This window comes from Hemiscyllium ocellatum, chromosome 10, assembly GCF_020745735.1.
Source record: "Hemiscyllium ocellatum isolate sHemOce1 chromosome 10, sHemOce1.pat.X.cur, whole genome shotgun sequence".
Lineage (NCBI taxonomy): Eukaryota > Metazoa > Chordata > Chondrichthyes > Orectolobiformes > Hemiscylliidae > Hemiscyllium > Hemiscyllium ocellatum.
Window position 1 is genome coordinate 38,171,094 of NC_083410.1, and position 22,299 is coordinate 38,193,392.

Below are 22,299 nucleotides of genomic sequence, written 5' to 3' on the forward strand. Positions count from 1 at the left end.
ATAAAGATGGAGTGAAAATGATTGAAAAATGGAGGTGGGCAGTCTATGAATCGTGCAGAGACAATAGTAAACAAAAAGAACAGGACAGACCTGAACAGGTCATTTCACTCCTGAGTAAATTAAGGTACCACCACCAAGATGTATCAATGTGAGATTCCACTTTACACCAAAACATATATCTAAATTTCTGACTGGTATACAAATATATACAATGCAAAGTGATTAAGGGCCTATTAATTGTCTTCCAAATTCGTGTGATTGCAAACATATTTTCCAAAAAAAAGTCAAGGATACACCCACTCCAGCTTTAGCTTCTCAGAAGGCAGTTCTGACTTCATTTCATCGTAATTTGATACATCCGAAGGAATGTACATTGTGATAGGACGTCCACGCATGAACATCTTGATCATATCTCCCTCTGTTCAAAATAAAAAATATCTTGTTAGCTTTAGAATGATTTAATTGTTTTGTAACAGGATAGGATAGTATTTTGTGAAACAAGCAATGCAAATTACTTGACTATTCGTAAAGATAGAAATCACACATCAGGTTATAGTCCAACAGGTCTAACTAGAAGCACTAGCTTTCGGAGCGCTGCTCCTTCATCAGGTGGTTGTGGAGTTCACAATTGTAAGACACAGAATTTATAGCAAAAGTTTACAGTGTGATGTAACTGAAATTATACATTGAAAAATGCCTCGATTGTTTGTTGAGTGTCTCATCTGTTAGAATGACCATGATACCTTGCTCAAAAACTGCATGAATTCATGTAAGACTCTTTTAACTCACTTTTTAGTTCAGAATCAGTCTAACATTATGGCAGATAGGGAGCACAGGGGGGCTAACACCTTCAACACCTCAACATCTTATCTGGCTGACACTAATTGTTCCAGTTAACCTTGAGAATGTAACTTTTAAAAAAAGTTCGTGATTTACATATGAAAGAAGTGAAACTATCATGGTCATTCTAACAGATGAGAGACTTAACAAACAATCAAGGTTTTTTTCAATGTATAATTTCAGTTACATCACAGTGTAAACTTTTGCCATAAATTCTGTCTTACAATTGTGTCCTCCACAACCACCTGATGAAGGAGCAGCACTCCGAAAGCTAGTGCTTCCAATTAAACCTGTTGGACTACAATCTGGTGTTGTGTTTTTTTAACTTTGTACACCCCAGTCCAACCGCAGCATCTCCAAATCATAAAGATAAAGAAGCAGTTAGGCACTTAAATGTGTCACAATGCAAATAGCTAAATCTTGGATCATGACATTTGAAACCATTTAATAATGTTACACTACGTACAAACCACCTAAGTTGGCCATTTGTTGTGATCAAAATCGTTTTTTTTTAAATGGAGCAAATTACTTTGAGCTGTCAAACACTTAATTGCGAAATATCAGTCTTCTACAGAGAATAACTTTCCACAGATTGATTTCTGTCTTTGCCGCAGAATGTGATCTGGTTTCTTTAATTTTCAAAAGAAGAAAGGATAATGTTGCAAGCCTCTAGGTAACTTCAGGAGTACTATTCTTACATTTAAATAGCAAAATGATGTGTAATGCCACCATTGATTTAATGAACGGAAAGGGCTACGAAACATCACAGCCAGAAATTTCTGACTTACTGATTTGAAATGGACAAATTGAGTAAAACAGCATAAAAGCCCAAATTAGATATGCACCACATACAGATTAGTTAAAAGTAGGGATAGGTCAAGGAGGAAAATCTAAATCTTTGAGCCCAGATGGCTGGAAGAATGACTGTCACAGCCCGGGTGGGGTGGGGCGGGGCAGAGATATGCAAGAGATCACAGCCAGAGAAAGGCAGAGCTCATAAATGGTTGTCATGTTGGAGTTGTTGCAAAGATGGGAAGGGATAAGATCTGAACATGAGAATGAGAATTTACACAAAATAAAATTGATGTGCTGGTGCAATGCAAGCAATGCCAGCAAAACAGAGAGCTGATGGGTGAGAGTAGAACTGAGTCCAAGTTTCAATACAAAGATGGGCAATCGTACTAGGATGGAAATAGGCAGCCTTTAAGATGAAGAGGAAATTTATCTCATGGCTAAACAGGATGTTGAGGTAGCCAAAAGCTTTGTTCAGGCTGAACCAATGATTAGGAAACAGATTTATGATAGGTGTCCAAATAAAATAGCTTTAATCTTCTATCAGCTGAATGTCAAAAAAAATTACAATTCAATCAGAATTGAATGCAATACCAGTCTGAGAAAAGAGGAAATTTGTTCTATATCTTATCAATTGAATTCAGATGATGAAAATCTATTCCTTAATCTGTCATGACCCAACAAGTTTTCTATTTCTGCAGGTAAACAGCCAAGCAACTTTGTTATTTATGCCAACATTAAACTAGGCAAGCACCATGCAATTAGGATGTGAAATGAGGAAAATGCCATCCGAAACACAAAAGAAATACCTCTACTACAGCCCATATTTTACTTCCCAAGTAGGAAACCATTAGTTTAATAGATCTGATACATTTGTAAAGTGCAGCCTCTGAGCATAGATTGACTAGAGAATGAATGAAAAGGTGGTGGTACAGAAAATGAATTGAAAGTTGGGATGTCATATAGTGTTGCATAGACAAACATTTAAAAATGCCAATATTAATTTAATTTGATGAATACAAATCTAAAGCATTTCTTTAATGACTAACAAACGTCAAAACCTGAATAATGAAATTTATATTGCTGATTTTTTCAAAAAATTCGACAAGTTAAAAGGATGCTGAAAATTATGAAAAAGTTAGATGAATGAAATTTAGTTTAATGAGAAAGTTCAGGTATTCACATCATCTGAATGATTACATACTGTGATACTTTCCAAATCAGTTGAAGTGCAAATGAATATTTAATTCCATTATTGTAACAAAGGTATTTAGATTTAGTAAATAAGGCCTAAGTATGCAAGAGGAGTGCAGGCATATGCATGCATACTTCACAAGTCATTTTACAACATTTCATATTAAATTAGTACAATTTTATTAAAACTATTTTGATTACTGCTTTAATAGTTTTCCTTCAAAATTCATCAAAATAAGAGTTAGACTGACTTGAGATATTACATAAGAAATAGCATAACAAACTTAGTTCCACAGATTTCAAAGACTGCCATTAGTAAATGTACCCATTACCTTGTATGCAACTAAATATCAAACTAATTCCACTGTAGGTGAAGTTCGAACAATGAAGAATGATTAGAAATAAGAATGATCTAGAATAACTGGAAAAACACTAACATTACTGGTACAACATTTAATGCATTAGTAAATTATTTAAAATGTTAAGATTTGTTATTGCAAGCTCTTTGACAACTTGTCATAACCAGCATTTAAATGTTAGCGTCCAGGTCGTAGTATGTTCAAGAAATTCAATATGATCAGGGCAAGTTGGAATGTGGAAAGTCAGTCTTTGAAGCAAGCTAAAGATCGATAAGTTTTGAATACCAATGACATAAAATAATTTTGGAGATAGTGTGGGCAAAAGGCATTAAAGTGTTTGACCAGCTATGATCATGTTGAATGCAGAAGGCCCAACAGCTTGAATGGCCTACTCCTATATTCTACACCCAAATAGCACATAGAAGTAAAGGACGGCGTTAAACTTCTTCAGTATGGATATATTTAGGTGTGAAAGAAATTCTTATGTATAATGGTATTTTCAAAGATCACAAACATATTAATGTGCATCAGGAATAAGCACAGGGTAGGTGGTTAGTACTTATTCCATGAAAAATATGGTTCTCTTGGAAACTGATGGAAGTGTTAACTTCTTTATTCACTCATGGGATGTGGGCATTGCTCACCAGGCTCACATCGATTGGCCACCCATTAATGTCCTTCAGAAGGTGATGGTGAGCTGCCTTCTTGAACTGCTGCAATCCACGACCCACAATGCTGTTAGGAATTCCAGGATTCTGACTCAGCAACACTGTAGGAACTGAGATATGTTTCCAAGTCAAGATGGTGAGTGGCTTGGAGGGGAACTTGCAGATACTGGTGTTCCCACGTATTTGTTGCCCTTGTCTTGCTGTATGATAGTGATCATGGTTTGGAAAGTGCTGAGTAAGGATCATTGGTGAATTTCTGTTGATGGTACACTGCTACTACTGTCTATCAGTAGAAGAAAAACTGGATGCTTGTGGATGGTGCCAATCAAGCGGGTTGCTTTGTCCTGAAGTCAAGCTCGAGTGTTGTTGGATCTGCACTCATCCAGGCAAGTAGGGAGTGTTCCACCACACTCCTGACTTGTGCTGTGTAGATGGTGGACAGTCTTTGGAGAGTCAGGTGGTGAGTTAACTAACACTAGACATAGAGGGTACCTCATGCTGAAAAAACTTATTTGTACATGTAAGGTATCATTAAAACTGAACTTGACCACTCAACTTGCTAATTTCTTAATTTCAATGAATAAAGATTAAGAAAATAGAAGCATATTCATATTACCAGGTTATTGCAATATGGTGCAAATGTAGTTGGCTTCCTTCTGTGCTCCATTCACAAATAAGGTGTCATGAGAAACCACATAAAAGCTACACTTTAAGCATAGAGCTATCCATAAAATAGTCTGTAACACCAAATCTCTCCAAACATTACTCTGAGATCCACAGGTATTTATGTGGATTTCTTATCTATAGTACCTGTGTCTAAGTAAAAGTGCACAGATTAAAACTGCTACAGTTCAGCACTCATTTCAGAAAGCAGAAGCTGTGAAAAAGGTTCGATTTATCATAAGTTGGAAACTTGGGTTCTAAAGAACAGAAAATATCTTCGGCTTTAAGTTTGAGTTGCGATTCTATTTTGTGTGTTAAGATGGGAAGGCCAAGACATTAGTATTGTTTTTGAGTTCTGCGAATGGTACTGAGACTTCTGGAGACTTGTTTACATGCATTTAAATTAGATTTTTTTTAAACGGCCCTTGAGGTGATTCCTGAAGAAGGGCTCATGCCCGAAACATTGATTCCCCTGCTCCTTGGATACTGTTGCGCTTTTCCAGCAACACATTTTCAGCTCTGATCTCCAGCATCTGCAGTCCTCACTTTCTCCTTGAGGCGAATAGTCAGTACATTCAAACTGAAGGTAGAAGAAAGAAAAATAAATGGCCTTTTGCCATACAATTGTGTCCCATTGTAAAGGGAACAAAGACAGACTCAGTCAGGTCAGGCAGTATGTATGTAGCTTCAGTTAGAGCAAACAGATGCTGCTGCTTCAGAACATACCAAAAGTTGGGGCTAGAGAACAGTTTCTGAGTGGTTTAAGAGAAAAAACATCTTGAGTTCTTAAGGAGGGCCACTGAAAACGTTAACGGATTCCTCTACACGGATGCCACAGCAGCTTGGGGGGAGAGCAGTCGGCCAACTCCCGCTCCTAGTTCTTATGCATTGCTGTCCTTGTGAAAACAAGCGGTACCATTCTACCAAGTACATTACCTTTTACCAGGGTACATTTTACCAAGTCAGAGTTGAACGATTCTATAAAGCAGGTAAAAACAAGGACTGCAGATGCTGGAAACCAGCGTCTAGATTAGAGTGGTGCTAGAAAAGCACAGGTCAGGTAGCATCTGAGGAGCAGGAAAATTGACGTTTCAGGCAAAAGCCCTTCATCAGGAATAGAGCATTACAACTGCAGTAAACACAAGTTTTAATTTTTTTTTATAAATCCAATGGACTATAAATGTGTTCAAATTGCAGCAGAATTAGCAGATATAAAATTGGCTTTCTCAAATCATATTGTATTTCTTTTTGTAGCAAGAACTTGCAGATGTTAAAATAATTCCATAAACATGCTGCAATGAGCTTGAGACACATCTTAAGGGCTTTCTTTTCTTCCTTGTTTGCTCCACTTCCCATTGAATAATTGTCAATAAAATATTTAATTGTGAACTCACTGACTTCCACAGCTACCTCAACTAAACATCCTCAAATGTTGCACCTTCTAAGTATGCAATTGCATTTATCCAATTCCTCCATCACATCTGTTCCAATGAGGCTTTTACAATTTGTATTTTTGATACATCCTTCAGTTCCTAAACCAGGAAATCTACTTCTCTCTCCTGCAAAATGAGTTATCAGAGTTCTCGACCATATTTCCTGTACTTCTGCTTTCATCCTTTCCCATCTTTCTAAGGAAGAAAGGGTGACTCATTCTCATCTTATCTGCTACCAGCTTCCACAATCAAAGGATTATCCTTTATTACTTCTGCCAACATCGCTAAACATATCTTCCCTCCCTTTTCTTATCAGGATTTCTAAAGAAGCATCCCTTCACCATCACCCCAAACACCCTATCCCCATTGCGACTTTCTCGAGCATTGCCTCAAGTCTCTAGTCACTTAATATCTCCCATATCCAGTCCTATCACAAACTTTGTTTTATTCTTTTTCTCAGCCCATCCCATTTCACCCATATAAAGCTGATACATTTCAAACATACTTCAAAGTTGATGAAAAATCACAAAACAAAACATTAACACTTTCTTTTCCCTTCACTCATGCTACTAGGCCTGTTGGGTCTTTCTTGAATTTTAAACATTGCTGAAAAGAGATACAAGTTGTTGAAGTTTTCCATTTAAGTTGTCATCTGTGCCTTTGTACTGATAAGTACACATGAAGAGCTTCTGTAATGTCTCCCTTTTCATCAATATTTCAGTTCTGTTACCAAGCGACTATAATAGTTCCTGTTTTTACTTTAAAATCCTGGATCCACAGCATTTTGCTTTTGTTTACATTTTAAAAGGTATTCAGAACCTTGGAGTGCTACATGGTAATAATGGGCATTAGAAACAGAATGGTGGGGGACTTGCATTTTTCAATAAAGATTTCCATTAAGTTAATGAGCACGAACATCACTCAAAATTGAGGAAATCAATTACATTCTTTGTAAGTTACTTATTTTGTATACTTAGAATACTTCGGTTTATTCAGAAAGTATCATATTAATACTTGGGCTACAAACATTCTCTTGATTCTCATCTCCAGATGATAATGGTGCACAAAAGAATGAACAGGATTGATACTGTAATCCTCAATCCCGGCTGTGCAGTTAAGAGACAAGCGACTTGAGGCAACGGGGATAGGGCATTTGGGGTGATGGTAAAGGGATGCTTCTTGAGACATCAGCCTGCAATAAGGAACAGGTCAGCTGACTGAGCATTAAATGCACGCTCAGAGTATTAAAGCTTGTACAGGTGTTGAGTGTTATAAAGTCATGCTTTACATCGAAAATTTCATTTATTGAGATGAAACTATTAGTTGAGATTTAAAAGACGGAACAACAGCTCTTCAATGTCTTAAAACAGCAAATAAGATGGCCAACACGATTGTGCCCCACAAATTCCAAAGTCATTATAAAACAGAGCTGAGGATTAATAATGCGTCTCCTAACCACGGAGCTGAAAGCTTTGACAAAGAGTCAGTTAGACTTGAAACATCAGCTCTTTTCTCTCCTTACAGATGCTGCCAGACCTGCTGAGATTTTCCGGCATTTTCTCTTGTGATCTAGAAGGACTTCAGTAAGGCGTTCAACAAGATTCCTCGTGATAGACTGGGTAGCAAGGTTAGCTCTCACGGAATATAGAGAGAAGTAGTCATTTGGATACAGAACTGGCTCGAAGGTAGAAGACAGAGGGTGGTAGTGGGGGGTTGGTTTTCAGACTGGAGGCCTGTGACCAGTGGAGCGCCACAAGGATCGGTGCTGGGTCCACTGCTTTTCGTTATTTATATAAATGATTTGGATGTGAACACAGAAGGTATAGTTAGTACGTTTGCAAATGACACCAAAATTGGAGGTGTAGTGGACAACAAAGAAGGTTGTTTCAGATTACACAGGATCTTGATCAAATGGGCCAGTGGGCTGAGAAGTGGGAGTGGTAGATGGAGTTTAATTTAGATCAAATGTGAGGAGCTGCATTTTGGAAAGGCAAATCAGAGCAGGACTTATACACTTAATGGTAAGGCCCTGGGGAGTGTTGCTGAACAAAGAGACCTTGGAGTGCAGGCTCATATCTCCTTGAAAGTAGAGACACAGGTTGATAGGATAGTGAAGGTGGTATTTGGTAATGCTTTCCTTTATTGGTCAGAGTATTGAGTACAGGAGTTGGGAGGTCATGTTGCAGCTGTACAGAGCATTGGTTAGGCCACTGTTGGAATATTGTGTGCAATTCTGGTCTCCTTCGTATCAAAAAGATGTTGTGAAACATGAAAGGGCTCAGAAAAGATTGACAAAGATGTTGCCAGGGTTGGAGGATGTGAGCTATAGGGGGAGGCTGAATAGGCTGGGGCTGTTTTCCCTGAAGCGTCGGAGGCTGAGGGGTACCTTATAGAGGTTTGTAAAATCATGAGGGGCAAGGATAGGGTAAATAGATAGGCCTTTTACCTGGGGTGGGCGGGTCCAGGACTAGAGGGCATAGGTTTACGGTGAGTGGGGAAAAATTTAAAAGGGACATAAGGAGCAACTTTTTCATGCAGAGGGTAATGTGTGTGTGGAATGAGCTGACAGAGGAAGTGGTGGAGGCCGGCACAATAACAGCATTTAAAAGGCATTTGGTTGGGTATATGAATAGGAAGTATTTAGAGGGATATGGGCCGGGTGCTGGCAGGTGGAACTAGATTGGGTTGGGATACCTGGTCAGCATGGATGGGTTGGACCGAACAGTCCGTTTCCATGCTGTACATCTCTATGACTTTATGACTCTATGACTCTAAATGAGACTACATTAGGTTAGGAAATCTCATCGACATTGACAAGTTGGACTGAAGGGTCTGTTTCCGTACAATATATCTCTATGATTCTACGACTTAAGTGTAAAACTAATGCTCTTCAAATATTTAAAATTTGTATCAAAATGAAGCTGCAATGTATTCAAGACCATAATACATAATTTTGCTTCTGCTACTTATTTGTTAGCAGTTTGTATCAGTATCTGTTATTTTTCCATTCATACATTTCAAATTGTGTTGCTATGTCAGAAAGACTTTTCAGACAAATATAGCTAGATTTATTAATTAAATTCAAATTTAAATGTTGGAATGAGATTATAACTTACGACTCCCTTTTGTTTGGCCAGTAGTCAGGCTAACAAATACAGGTATACACAAACACTTATGGAACAATTCTTCTTGTCTGCACCTAACGTCAATGACATCAAATGTCGTTGCTAGAAGCTGGATGTGTGGGCTAAGAGATTACAGAAGCAGACTAATGGAAGAAGTCTAAAACAAGACGGTCAATTAATGAGTTGGAGGGGGTGGTGTTTGGGATTAGCCATCATAGTTGTAGAGGAAAGCAGATATCTAGGCTTCCTAGTGCGAAGACAGATTAAATTAAGGTTTATGATTTGCAATAGGAAAACATCACAAAACTGCACATATAGCGCCTCGAAAACCAAATGGCTACTCAATGACTTTCAGGGTGGCAACTTCTTAAAGTTGTACAGAGCTCCACAATCTGTGCCCTTAGAACAGGATATTTCCACTCCTTTAAGTTCAACTGATTTGCAACCATGGGAAAAGAACTAGAAATACAGCCATGGCTAATCTCGTGTGATTCATTTAATGCCAATGCATAATGCCACCATTATAAAAGGAAAACAGAAAAAAAAATGTATGGTTGACAGGGACCAAAAAGTCCTCCTGCAATCAAAGTTGCTTTCCCCACTGGAGACACAGGGGATGGCAGGTACCCACCGACAATTACTCTCCTTAATAATTTGCTTTATTAAATGTGCATGTATCTCTGATGAAAAAAATTCAGCTTTAATCCTTGAAAAACTTGTTGGGTCACTAAGAGTACAACAATGTGGCTCAAAGCACAGCACGGTCTCTGAAATCAACGAAACAAAAACTTGATTTCAGATTAAAGGAAACAGGGAGTTACTTTAACTGAAAAATAACATCCTGCTGGACAGATCTGGCAACGCCCTGCTATGGGAAATTCTGTGTCTTTAATTTTGAATAGATTAAGAAGTTTTAAATGTATAAACAAATCAGTGATACACTTGTTCAGTAGACTGATGCCTTGAATAATCTCAAACTGTACTTAAGGGTCTCTCTGTATTAAGATCAGCTGAAAGATATTGATTTGGTGGTCGTCGTGAAAACAGTAAAATATGTTCCCGAATGGAGGACAAATGTACCCACGGCTTAAGTAAAGATTCCAAACAACTTTATGAGACATTAGTTATTTAAAAGCTGCAATCTTCACAAAAATAACTTTTAACATTAAATGCAAACTGAGGATTATGAAAGGTAGAGAATATCTTGATCGCTGACAGCAAGTAGTGGGAGTTACAGAAGTTAAGTTAACCAATACATAGATCATAATTCCCCCATGGTATTGCACACAGAAAGTTCCTGACCTCTGTGAAACAGCCATTCTATTGTTTTAACATTTTCTTTCATACTAGCTGTCTCAATCAGTTATATATAAAGCTTCCAAGCATTTGTGAGTTTCTTTTTGACAAACACCATTGTTAATTACTTGCTGACCTTGGTGTGATTTGTCACGGTCTTGGATATTTGTGCATTAGGTCTCTTATTTCATTCTCTGCCTTGATGGTTTGTGCATCTTTAGATATCCCTGATATCCTGTTTCTTCAGTCTCCTGGTGTATGTCTCCTGGTGTATGTCTTCTACAGTTGCAGTTTTTGTTTGTCTATTCTTTGGAACCTATCAGTTTTACCTGAATTAATACAGCTGATAGTAACTGAGCAGAATTTAAGTGTGGGAACCAAAGCAACAAACCAGTTGGCCCTACAGAGTGAGAAACCATAAAGATCCAAGATTCACCTGTATATTCTCTCAACAACTTCCACTAAAAACTGGCCAAATGGCACCACTGCCAGTGGGAGGTAGAGCCCTTGCAAATGGATAGGTAAACATACTGGAAGGTAAACACAGATGTATAGCTGATGGAGGGATGCCTCAAATGCCAGGAAGAGTCATTCAAAATTTTGGCCTTCCTTAATCTAGGCTTTCCAATTTTCTTCCCTGCTAATCTATATCGACGGTGCAAACTTTGCAAGTTTAATCCAGAGTCACAACACATTATCAGAATAGATGCGATTGAGACTGAATAACTGGGAAAATGGAATGGCGTCTTTACAGGAATTGCAGTGTGAGGGTGTTAGTGGATTTGTAGTGAATATTGGTGGTCGGTCTATCCCGAGAAATGGGAACACTGATGTCGAGAAAAGAATTGAGTAATCAGATATGGATTTGGTAATTTGTCCAGATCATTTCCATTTGTGGCTTGGTATCAATTTTGATTATGTGTTTTTTAAGCATATTTGCAGTGTATTACTATATTAAGGATTCTATACCATATATTAGTAACATCATATATAAGTATTTTGCTTTGGCTTGACTATGTACTCAAATGTTAGTTTCTCACTGATATAGTCTCCTTTATCAATTTATCTCACTTTGTTGACTCTGTTATCTTGCTCAGGCATTTCTATTCTTTTCTCTGTGCCCACATCACCTATCTGTGCTTCCCTCCACACATCCATGCCTGTATCTCTGAACCTGTGGGTTTGACACATATCTGTAACGTTTTCGGTGTAAAAATTATGCCCAACTGGTAAAAGGTAGTATTTTCCTGGAATTAGTAGCCTACCACATATTCCTCTATATTGATTGTAAACTCCCGCAGCAAGAAAGGCTGAAAATAAATGTAATATACATTATCTTGAAATAGGCAAATCAGAATGGCTAATATGCACTGGAGGAGGATGAAGAGCTTCAGGAAGAGAGGAGAGTTACACAACATAAAGAACCGCAGAGAAGGCAGAGCTATATAAGAAATTGATGAGAGGACAGAATGACTGAAATGGTGAAAAAAAGGATGGCACAATAAAGCAAGGGTGGTGAGATAAGGTTGCAGGATATCCAAAAGGAAACAGAGCAGCAGGACATTTGTCGAGAATATAGTGTGCTGCCAAAATTGTGATATCAAAGATGGAAAGCAGGTTTGGAGGCTAATAGATGATGGAAAGCACACCAGTAGGCTGGGTGATTACATCAGGCATAGACAGTTAAAGAGAAGCTATTTCTGCTGGTTGGGAAGACTAAGACAGGAGGTATAGCTATGATTTGGGGATGCCAACTATCTGAGCTCAGGACATCAATGCAGGAGTTCCTCAGAGTAACATGTTAGACAGAACACTCTTCAGCTTCTTCATTGATGACCTGTCCTCTATCGTAAGGTCAGAAGTAGGAATGCTTGATGGTTGTAGAAGGATCACGTGAGTCATTTTAGGATGAAAGGCTTATCTTATAAAACAAGATTGTAGGTGTGATTAGGAATTTGGAAGAATAAAAGGTAACCTATTAAAACAAACCTGAGTCATTTAAAATAAGATCTTGAGTTGAATGGATGAGGTGGCTACCCAGAGGATGTTCCCTCTTGTTGGGGAACTTACAATGTAAGACAGAAATGGGGTTATTTTTCTTAGAGGATCAGAATGTGGAATTCTCTTCCCCAGAAAGTATTGCAGACTAGGTCTTCAGATATATCCATCGCCGAGTTAGAAAGATTTTTCATAGACAAAGAGTCAATGGTTATGAAAATTACAACAGGATGGTGGAATATATCTGAGATCATAATCAGATCCTTCATGATTTTATTGCATGGTGCAGCAGGCTCAAAGGACGAAATGGCCTATCCCACTCCCAAGTCTTATAGCTGCAGTGTATATAATATTCACAACTCATCCCATACAGAAGCAGTCTGCGTCCACATTCAGCTAGACCTGTATGGCATTCAGGTTTGGATTAATAAGTTCAAAGTTTGTGAGAAGATTTGTAGCTCGGGTGCTCGTTGTTGTGGTTCCGTTCGCCGAGCTGGGAATGTGTGTTGCAGTCGTTTTGTCCCCTGTCTAGGTGATATCCTCAGTGCTTGGGAGCCTCCTGTGAAGCACTTCTGTGATGTTTCCTCCGGCATTTATAGTGGTTTGTCTCTGTCACTTCTGGTTGTCAGTTCCAGCTGTCCGTAGCAGTGGTCGGTATATTGGGTCCAGGTCAATGTGCTTATTGATTGAATCTGTGGATGAGTGCCAAGCCTCTAGGAATTCCCTGGCTGTTCTGTTTCGCTTGTGCTATAATAGTAGTGTTGTCCCAGGCGAACTCATGTTGCTTGTCATCTGAGTGCGTGGCTACTAAGGATAGTTGGTCATGTCGGTTCGTGGCTAATTGGTGTTCATGGACGTGGATCGTTAGCTGTCTTCCTGCTTGTCCTATGTTGTGTTTTGTGCAGTCCTTGCATGAGAGTTTGTACACTACATTGGTTTTGCTCATGTTGGATATCGGGTCCTTTGTTCTGGTGAGTTGTTGTCAGAGAGTGGCTGCTGGTTTGTGTGCTGTTTTGAGTCCTAGTGGTCGCAGTAGTCTGGCTGTCAGTTCGGAAATGCTCTTGATGTATGGTAGTGTGGCTAGTCCTTTGGGTTGTGGCATGTCCTCGTTCCATTGTCTTTCCCTGAGGCATCTGTTGATGAAATTGCGGGGGTATCCGTTTTTGGCGAATACATTGTAGAGGTGTTCTTCTTCCTCTTTTTGCAGTTCTAGTGTACTGCAGTGTGCTGTGGCCCTTTTGAACAGTGTCTTGATGCAACTTCTTTTGCTATCTTTAGTAACCACACACACAGATGACAAGCAACATGAGTTCGACTGGGACAACACTACTATTATAGGACAAGCCAAACAGACAGCCAGGGAATTCCTAAAGGCATGGCACATCCACAGATTCAATCAATAAGCACATCGACCTGGACCAAAATACCGACCACTGCAATGGACAACTGGAACTGACAACCGGAGGTGGCAGAGACAAACCACAATAAATGTCGGAGGAAACATCACAGAAGTGCTTCACAGGAGGTTCCCAAGCACTGAGGATGTCACCTAGACAGGGGATGAAACGTCTGCAACACAAATTCCCAGCTCGGCAAACAGAACCACAACAATGGATTAATATAAAGCAGGTTAACAATCATACCACACAAATGTGAGGCAATGACTATCTTTAACAAAAGAAAAAGGTCCTTTGGTCATTCGATCAAAATCTTGAAACTCTCTTGCTGATAGCAACATGGGTATCCTTATATCCCAAGAAGTGCAGTGGTTCAAGATGGCAGCTCAGCATCTCTTTCTCCAGGGCAATTAGGGATGGATCACAAATGTTTGCCTACTCAGGGATGTCCACATTCCAAGAATAAATAAGAAAAATTCTAGAACCAAGGTAGTTATTGACGCTTAGGAAATCAAAAGTATTTGACACACTGCTGGTCTGGTATATATTTATACTCTGACATCCATCTAACAGAATGAAACATTCCAGATTTACTGATGAAGGTTTCAAAAGGTTGAACTATTGGCTTATAGAAGTTGGCTGGACAGCTAGTTTGCAACGCCGAAGATTGGTTTCCACTTCCACAACAGCTGAAGTTACCATGAAGATCTCCCCTTCTCAATCTCTCCCCTCACCCAAGATATGGAGATCCTCAGGCAAAATCATGTGGGAATTTTATTTTTATTTGTACCTCTTGAAACAGATTTGTGTCTTTGAATTATTCATCTTTGCCTCTAAAATGAAGCAAACTTACTTCAGTTTTGAAGAAATGTTTACAGTTACTATTATGTTGAGCAAAGTTAACTGCTGCATTTTTAACTGATGTTATTCAACAAGAGAAAACTCAATGTCAAAACACACTGAGTGGAAGCAGGGAAATCTCAGCGACATTAAGACAACATGGAACTAGACACTGAGCTGGAGTATTTCAATCTCAAAACATTTCCTTCAATACAAATCCTGAAGACTACAAAATATGCTTAAATGCCTCTTCACAATAGCATAATAGATAGCGCTTACAAGACAAAGTTCTGGACTACAAAAGACCAAATTTTATGATCTGTTCCTCAAGAGAAACATCACTGGATTTATCCTTGGGAGTACTGATTTTTTTTTAATTGAAAACCACTAGAATGGTATAACAAGGTAATTTACCCAGCTCTTCCATGAAGACAAGTACATACATACATACATGCATGCATGCATGTGCAAAGTTCATGAACTAATAGCTTAATTCCTATACAGTTAATGCTTTACAATTTTGGGTCCCAGCAAGTCAGTACAGAAAAATAGACTGCAGAAGCTAAAGTGAGAAAGCAGCTTTTAGGATGTTTGGTTGGTACTTACCTTGGCTGTAGGCTCCACGTCGTGAACTTTGGGCTGACCATAAGACAGAGATAAAACAACTTAAAACAAATCAATATATGCAAAATCACTACCAACCATTAACTGAAAACTCAAACTAAATTAAAAATAAATAAAGTGATGAGTGGAAGGACAGAAAACATACTAAGTAATAAATTAAGTGAACACAGGAAAAAAAAATCATAAAAGCCTAGTTATCCCATTATATTCATCATCTAATACTCTCCCCATGACAACATCCAACAGTTCATTGAACTACCCAGTATTTGACTTTACTGCACAACTGACATTTCCCCCAAAATTTACCTTTAGAGTAAAGATATCCTCCCGGATACCTGCTGAATTGAGGTTGCAACCATATCAATTTTTATTGTTAGATTTTAACTTTCTTTGCTTACCTTATCTAAACAATTTAACACTTTACACATCCGATGAGGTCTCATTTTAGTCTTGTATATTGTGAAATATAAAGCAGACATTTCTGATATCTTCTGATAGCTTGTCAGTTTTAAATTTTAAATTATTCTGATTGCTCTTTTCCACATCTTTTCAATTAGTGCCTGGGAAGCAGTGATGTAGTAATCCAGAATCCCAGGTTAATGTTCTGAGTACATGAGCTTGAATCGCACCATGATAGTGAAATTTGAATTCAATAAAATCTCGAAGAGGAAGCTGTCTTAATTGTGACTATGTATGCATTGTTGATTGTTGTAAAAACCCACCGGGATCATTAATGCTCTTTAGGGAGGGACATTTTCCATCGTACTTAATCTGGCCTACGTGTGACTACAGACCCACAGCAATGTGGGACTGGCTCTTAACTGCCCTCTGGGGACAATTAGGGATGGGCAATAAATGCTGGCCTGGTCAGTTAGGTCCTGACGCTGGAAATATTTTTTTAAAAAGTGACGATCAAACGCAACTTTACTTTTTGTGTGATTCAATCATCAATCATCAGATTGTGAAGCTTCAGCAAGATTTCTGTTTCATTTATGGTTCTTGGTACATTTTCTGTCATTCTATTTATTGGGATTTTAAAAACAATTTCAGTACAATGTCTGGATATAGACAGTGTTAATTACTGCTGCCCATGTTAGTTTCTAAACCTGCTTTGATTCATAGAACAACACAGCGCAGAACAGGCCCTTCAGCCCTCGATGTTGCGCCGACCTGTGAACTATTCAATCTGATTAGCTGCATACTATAGCATAGTTTACAGCCTACCTGCAGTACTTTGCTCCTATTCATGACAGTATTTAACTTACTGTTCACCTAATTGAAAATGTGTTGCTGGAAAAGCGCAGCAGGTCAGGCAGCATCTAAGGAACAGGAAATTCGACATTTCGGGCATAAGCCCTTCATCAGGAATGAGGAAAGTGTGTCCAGCAGGCGAAGATGAAAGGTAGGGAGGAGGGACTTGGGGGAGGGGCGATGGAGATGTGATAGGTGGAAGGAGGTCAAGATGATGGTGATAGGCCAGAGTGAGGTGAGGGCGGAGAGGTCAGGAAGAAGATTGCAGGTTAGTAGGCCGGTGCTGAGTTCGAGGGAATCGACTGAGACAAGATGGGGGAAGGGAGGGGAAATGAGGAAACTGGAGAAATCTCAGTTCATCCCTTGTGGTTGGAGGGTTCCCAGGCGGAAGATGAGGCGCTCTTCCTCCAACCGTCATGTTGTTATGTTCTGGCGATGGAGGAGTCCAAGGACCTGCATGTCCTTGGTGGAGTGGGAGTGGGAGTTGAAGTGCTGAGCCACGGGGTGGTTGGGTTGGTTGCTCCAGGCGTGCCAGAGGTGTTCCCTGAAGCGTTCTGCAAGTAGGCGGCCTGTCTCCCCAATATAGAGGAGGCCACATCGGGTGTAGCTGATGCAATAGATGACATGTGTGGAGGTGCAGGTGAATTTGTGGTGGATATGGAAGGATCCCTTGGGGCCTTGGAGAGAGGTAAGGGAGAAGGTGTGGGCCCAAGTTTTGTATTTCTTGCGGTTGCAGGGGAAGGTGCCGGGAGTGGAGGTTGGGTTGGTGGGGGGTGTGGACCTGACGAGGGAGTCACGGAGGGAGTGGTCTTTTCGGAACGCTGATAGGGGAGGGGAGGGAAATATATCCCTGGTGGTGGGGTCCATTTGGCGGTGGCGGAAATGACGGCGGATGATACGCTGTATATGGAGGTTGGTGGGGTGATAGGTGAGAACCAGTGGGGTTCTTTCCTGGTGGCGATTGGAGGGGCGGGGCTCATGGGCGGAGGAGCGGGAAGTGGAGGAGATGCGGTGGAGGGCATTGTCAATCACGTCTGGGGGGAATCTGCGGTCCTTGAAGGAGGAGGCCATCTGGGCTGATTCCCGCCCCGCCCCTCCAACCAGGGATATATTTCCCTCCCCTATCAGCGTTCCGAAAAGACCACTCCCTCCGTGACTCCCTAGTCAGGTCCACACCCCCCACCAACCCAACCTCCACTCCCGGCACCTTCCCCTGCAACCACAAGAAATGCAAAACTTGCGCCCACACCTCCTCCCTTACTTCTCTCCAAGGCCCCAAGGGATCCTTCCAGATCTGCCACAAATTCACCTGCACCTCCACACACATCATCTATTGCATCCATTGCACCCGATGTGGCCTCCTCTATATTGGGGAGACAGGCCGCCTACTTGCGGAACACTTCAGAGAACACCTCTGGGACACCTGGACCAACCAACCCAACCACCCCATGGCTCAACACTTCAACTCCCCCTCCCACTCCACCAAGAACATGCAGGTCCTTGGACTTCTCCATCGCCAGAACATAACAACACGACAGTTGGAGGAAGAGCGGCTCATCTTCCGCCTGGGAACCCTCCAACCACAAGGGATGAACTCAGATTTCTCCAGTTTCCTCATTTCCCCTTCCCCCATCTTGTCTCAGTCGATTCCCTCGAACTCAGCACCACCCTCCTAACCTGCAATCTTCTTCCTGACCTCTCCGCCCCCACCCCACTCCGGCCTATCACCCTCACCTTGACCTCCTTCCACCTATCACATCTCCATCGCCCCTCCCCAAAGTCCCTCCTCCCTACCTTTTATCTTCGCCTGCTGGACACACTTTCCTCATTCCTGATGAAGGGCTTACGCCCGAAACATCGAATTTCCTGTTCCTTGGATGCTGCCTGACCTGCTGCGCTTTTCCAGCAACACATTTTCAGCTCTGATCTCCAGCATCTGCAGACCTCACTTTCTCCTGTTAACCTAATTGCATCACTAATCTGGATTCAATAATACTGCTGCTATTTTCTTTCAGAGTTAACTCGTTAGATTTCTCTGTACTATAGATTAGAAACAAAAGGCGTCCGGCCACTTACTCCTGTAGATCTGATGTTACACAGCTCATGAAAATATTGCTTCCAATTTATAGCCAATTCTATTTCCTGCTTCTGGTTCCACTAACTTAAATTTAAGCATCAGTCTTTCATGTGAAACCTCCACAAAGGTTACTGTAAAAAAAAGTGAAAATCATACCCTAGATGGTCTTACTACCTACTTCAAATAAGTGCAAAACTTTCAGTGGTTAGGATGATTCCCATCTACACATTAAGGGCTGTTTTTAGTAAAAATGCTATGCAGTTACTATTTTTTTTGTTATCAACATCAAATGGACCTGTTGTTACTGATTTCTTTTTTGTATTCAGTCTTGCGCAACATCACAAGTGCTCACTGATACTTCTCTAACAACAGTCACAGACTCATAAATCTGCTTCAACGTTTCAAAATATGTATCATCTAGCTCAAGGCATCATTAACAATAATTCCTTCCTAATTGATCAAATAAATTTGCTGCAAAAACTTTCCAATAATCTGATTTTATCACAATCTCACCCCACAGAACATTGTTCACCTTTAAACATATTGCTCATCCTGGGATATTCCAAAATACATTAACTTATCAATAGAAATATCATTTTATTCATTTGCACAGCACAAAAGCTATTTCATAAATATAATTAAAGTACAAAGATTTTTGAAAAATTGAAAGCTACAATGAATTCAAATCATAGAAAAGCCTTAAACCTTAAATGATTGCCTCTGCTTTATAGTCTCTTTGCAAGATTCAGATCCTCATATTTTAACACAAAACTATGAACTATTTTGTAACTATGAATTGAACGAACAGATTCAATTTCAACTACTTTTACTATGGATAAGCAAATTAAATGTGTTATGGATTATTCAAGAGTCGACAATTAAAGTTTTGCAAGCATAGATAATTGAAAATTTTTGTTTTTACCTTGACTGATAGGTGGTTCCTTAAATCTGGCAAACAAAAGGAATAAAGTATTTAAGTGAAATTCAAACAACCAGGCCTTAGACAAATTAGAATAAGCATAACGTACCAAATGTACTTGTCAATCTTACCTAAAAGACCATCTCCAATGCTTGGTCAAAAATCCAAACTCTTCCTATTTACTATTCACATTCCACAAAAATTAATGTTGCCCAGATGCAAGCACATTCAACCACAGAATTATAAAATAGTACCCCAAAGATAATTGCTCAGTTCATGCCTGCACATTTAAGCACAGAGTGTCAAGGCTACCACCTCACTGGTGGGCATTACATTCCTGCCAATACAATCCATTAATATGGCAACAAGGTATGAGAAAGGTTAGGAGAAAGTGAGGACTGCAGATGCTGGAGATCAGAGCTGAAAAACATGTTGCTGGAAAAGCACAACAGGTCAGGCAGCATCCAAGGAGCAGGAGCATCGCCGTTTCGGGCATAAGCCCTTCTTCAGGAATGAGGAAGGTGTGCCATGCAGGCTAAGATAAAAGGTAGGGAGGAGAGACTTGGGTGTGGGGGGGAGGGGGCATTGGGAATGTGATTGGTGGAAAGAGGTTAAGGTGAGGGTGATAGGCCGGAGAGGGGGTGGGGGCAGAGAGAGGTCGGGAAGAAGATTGCAGGTTAAGAGGGTGGTGCTGAGTCCGAGGGTTGGGATAAGGTGGAGGAGGGGAAATGAGGAAGCTGAAAAAAAATCTCCTCATCTAGAACTTACTCAGATCACATATGGTCAATGTCGCTGAACTAAGATGGCAAAACAGAGATACTGCAGTGATTCAAAGTATTCTACCTGGCTTTACTCAACCAGTAGATGTATTCCTAAATAAGCTTTTCATGGCTAGTGAGGAAAAAAGTGGAATGATGGGATGATTGAAAGACAGAAAGCACTGACCACTGGAGGCTATGCAAGGGCTCTGAAAATGACTACACTGATGTGAATAGGTTGCAGAGGCCTGGGATGGAAGGAAAGTGGAAATTGCTGTTAAATCTTTCAGTAGATATGGATCATCCAATGGTACTGATGATACAGATGATGATCATTGGCTGATGATGTCATAAAGATTATGTTGATGATTCATATGGTGAAATGATTTACAAAGCATATAATGACATCTTATTTGGTTCCGAAAACCAGGAGAACGATTTAAGTTTTTTAATAATCCATGCTCAGGGTATGATCTGCTATGTACCATTCTGGTCAGTCATGCAAAAAACAGATTAAAATCATAATTCAGGCTTTGTTTCAGATGCATTTGAGAAATTTAGGTCACTCTTTTTAATGCCCATCTCAACCGAGATTATTTTAAAATAAAAATTAAGATAACACGTTGGTATTACTTTTGGGAATGTGGGACAAGCACGCATATTTCCTAACCTGGCAACCCTGTGTTAGTGAGATGATGAGAGTGGGCAAGTTGCAAGCTTTCGAAAATATTACTCAAAATCAACCTTTTGGCTAAAAATCTAGTCCAAGAAGCTTAACTTTGACATAAGCAGACGACATCCACACAAACAGCACAATGATTACCAATGTCAAAAAAATTCAGTTATTAGATAGGATTAGAAAAATGCAGTCAAGAACGTTATGAACGTGAACCTCATGAACATGCAAAATAGAAATATGTTAATCAAGGTCATCATTTCAAGTTAAAGCATAACTGCAGAATTAACTGAGGTAAAGCATGGTCAGGGACAGGGTAAGAATGCAATATTTCCTTGCAATGACGTGCCACAAAATGGAAATATCTTCTGGATAAGTCAGAGGAAGAAAGTGCTCAATAATCATTTAAGTAGTAGTCAGATGGTGCAATGGTTATTGTAGTTTCTTTTCAATAGAAGGGAAATAGAAACAGATCAAGTGGCCTTCCCTTTTATCCTTGTACATTTAACGCTGCCCATATTTTGTTGTAAGCTTTGAAGTCACTAAAGATATTTGGGAAATTGAAATGCAATTATTTTATAGAAACTAAACTTGAAACACATTAAATTAGCCTCCAAAAATATTGTCTGGAATTGCAATCTATTTATATAGGACAGTATCCTTTGAATACGGTATCAAGCATAAATTTACAAGTATATGGGGATGGGAAGACATAAAGGCTCTTATCAAGTTGAAGTCATCATTGGGTGCTTAGCAATTCAAAACATTCCTTTTGCTTTTCAAGTAAAATGTTAGAACCAAGCAAGTATGGAGCAAATATTGCACAATCTGAAGAGATCCATATATTGTTTTCAACTAATATTGCTTTTGAGTGAAGCTATCATATATGTAATGATGTAAGACGTCAAAATGCAAGGAAATGTGTTACGCACAATATAACAAAAAAGTGATATATCTCATACATAGTGTAAATACGTCCAACTGCTTACAAAAACAACTGATGGGAAAACAAGTGTGCAGAAGCCTACTCTCAGGACTCTATCTTGACCAACACTTGTTTGCATGCAGTAGAAATCAAATGTTCATGCACAGAAACAAAAATGGCTGAAATGATCTTGATGGTTTCCTGGAACTACTAGTAAAAGTTGAAGTAAAAATCTCCATCTGCCAGTATCACAATAAAATCAACAGAAATATTATAGATCTAGCATCCAGTTACTGTTCAAATACATAGTTAAAGTTGCAAAAATATCATTAACAAAGTAATTAGATTCTTCTCTAAAGAGGTCCTGGGTGACTGGCTTTCCTCACCCAACATTTTTAAATTTGGCAGTTCTATCAACATGCTACATTTCACTCCACAATATGCCAGAAATATAAACTTTTTAT

At 39.6% G+C, this 22,299-nt stretch overlaps 1 protein-coding gene across 2 annotated transcripts in view; it reads right to left on the bottom strand.

Annotated features, from left to right (window-relative positions):
- Positions 1-22,299, bottom strand: part of LOC132819726 (echinoderm microtubule-associated protein-like 4) — a 292,630-nt gene that overhangs the window by 80,706 nt on the left and 189,625 nt on the right. For both annotated transcript variants that reach the window (XM_060831410.1, XM_060831409.1), the window contains 3 exons: positions 19,480-19,505; positions 15,212-15,244; positions 295-418 (listed from right to left, as the gene is read on the bottom strand). In XM_060831410.1, the coding sequence (XP_060687393.1) occupies positions 295-418; positions 15,212-15,244; positions 19,480-19,505 (183 nt within the window). The remainder of the gene's footprint in view (positions 1-294; positions 419-15,211; positions 15,245-19,479; positions 19,506-22,299) is intronic.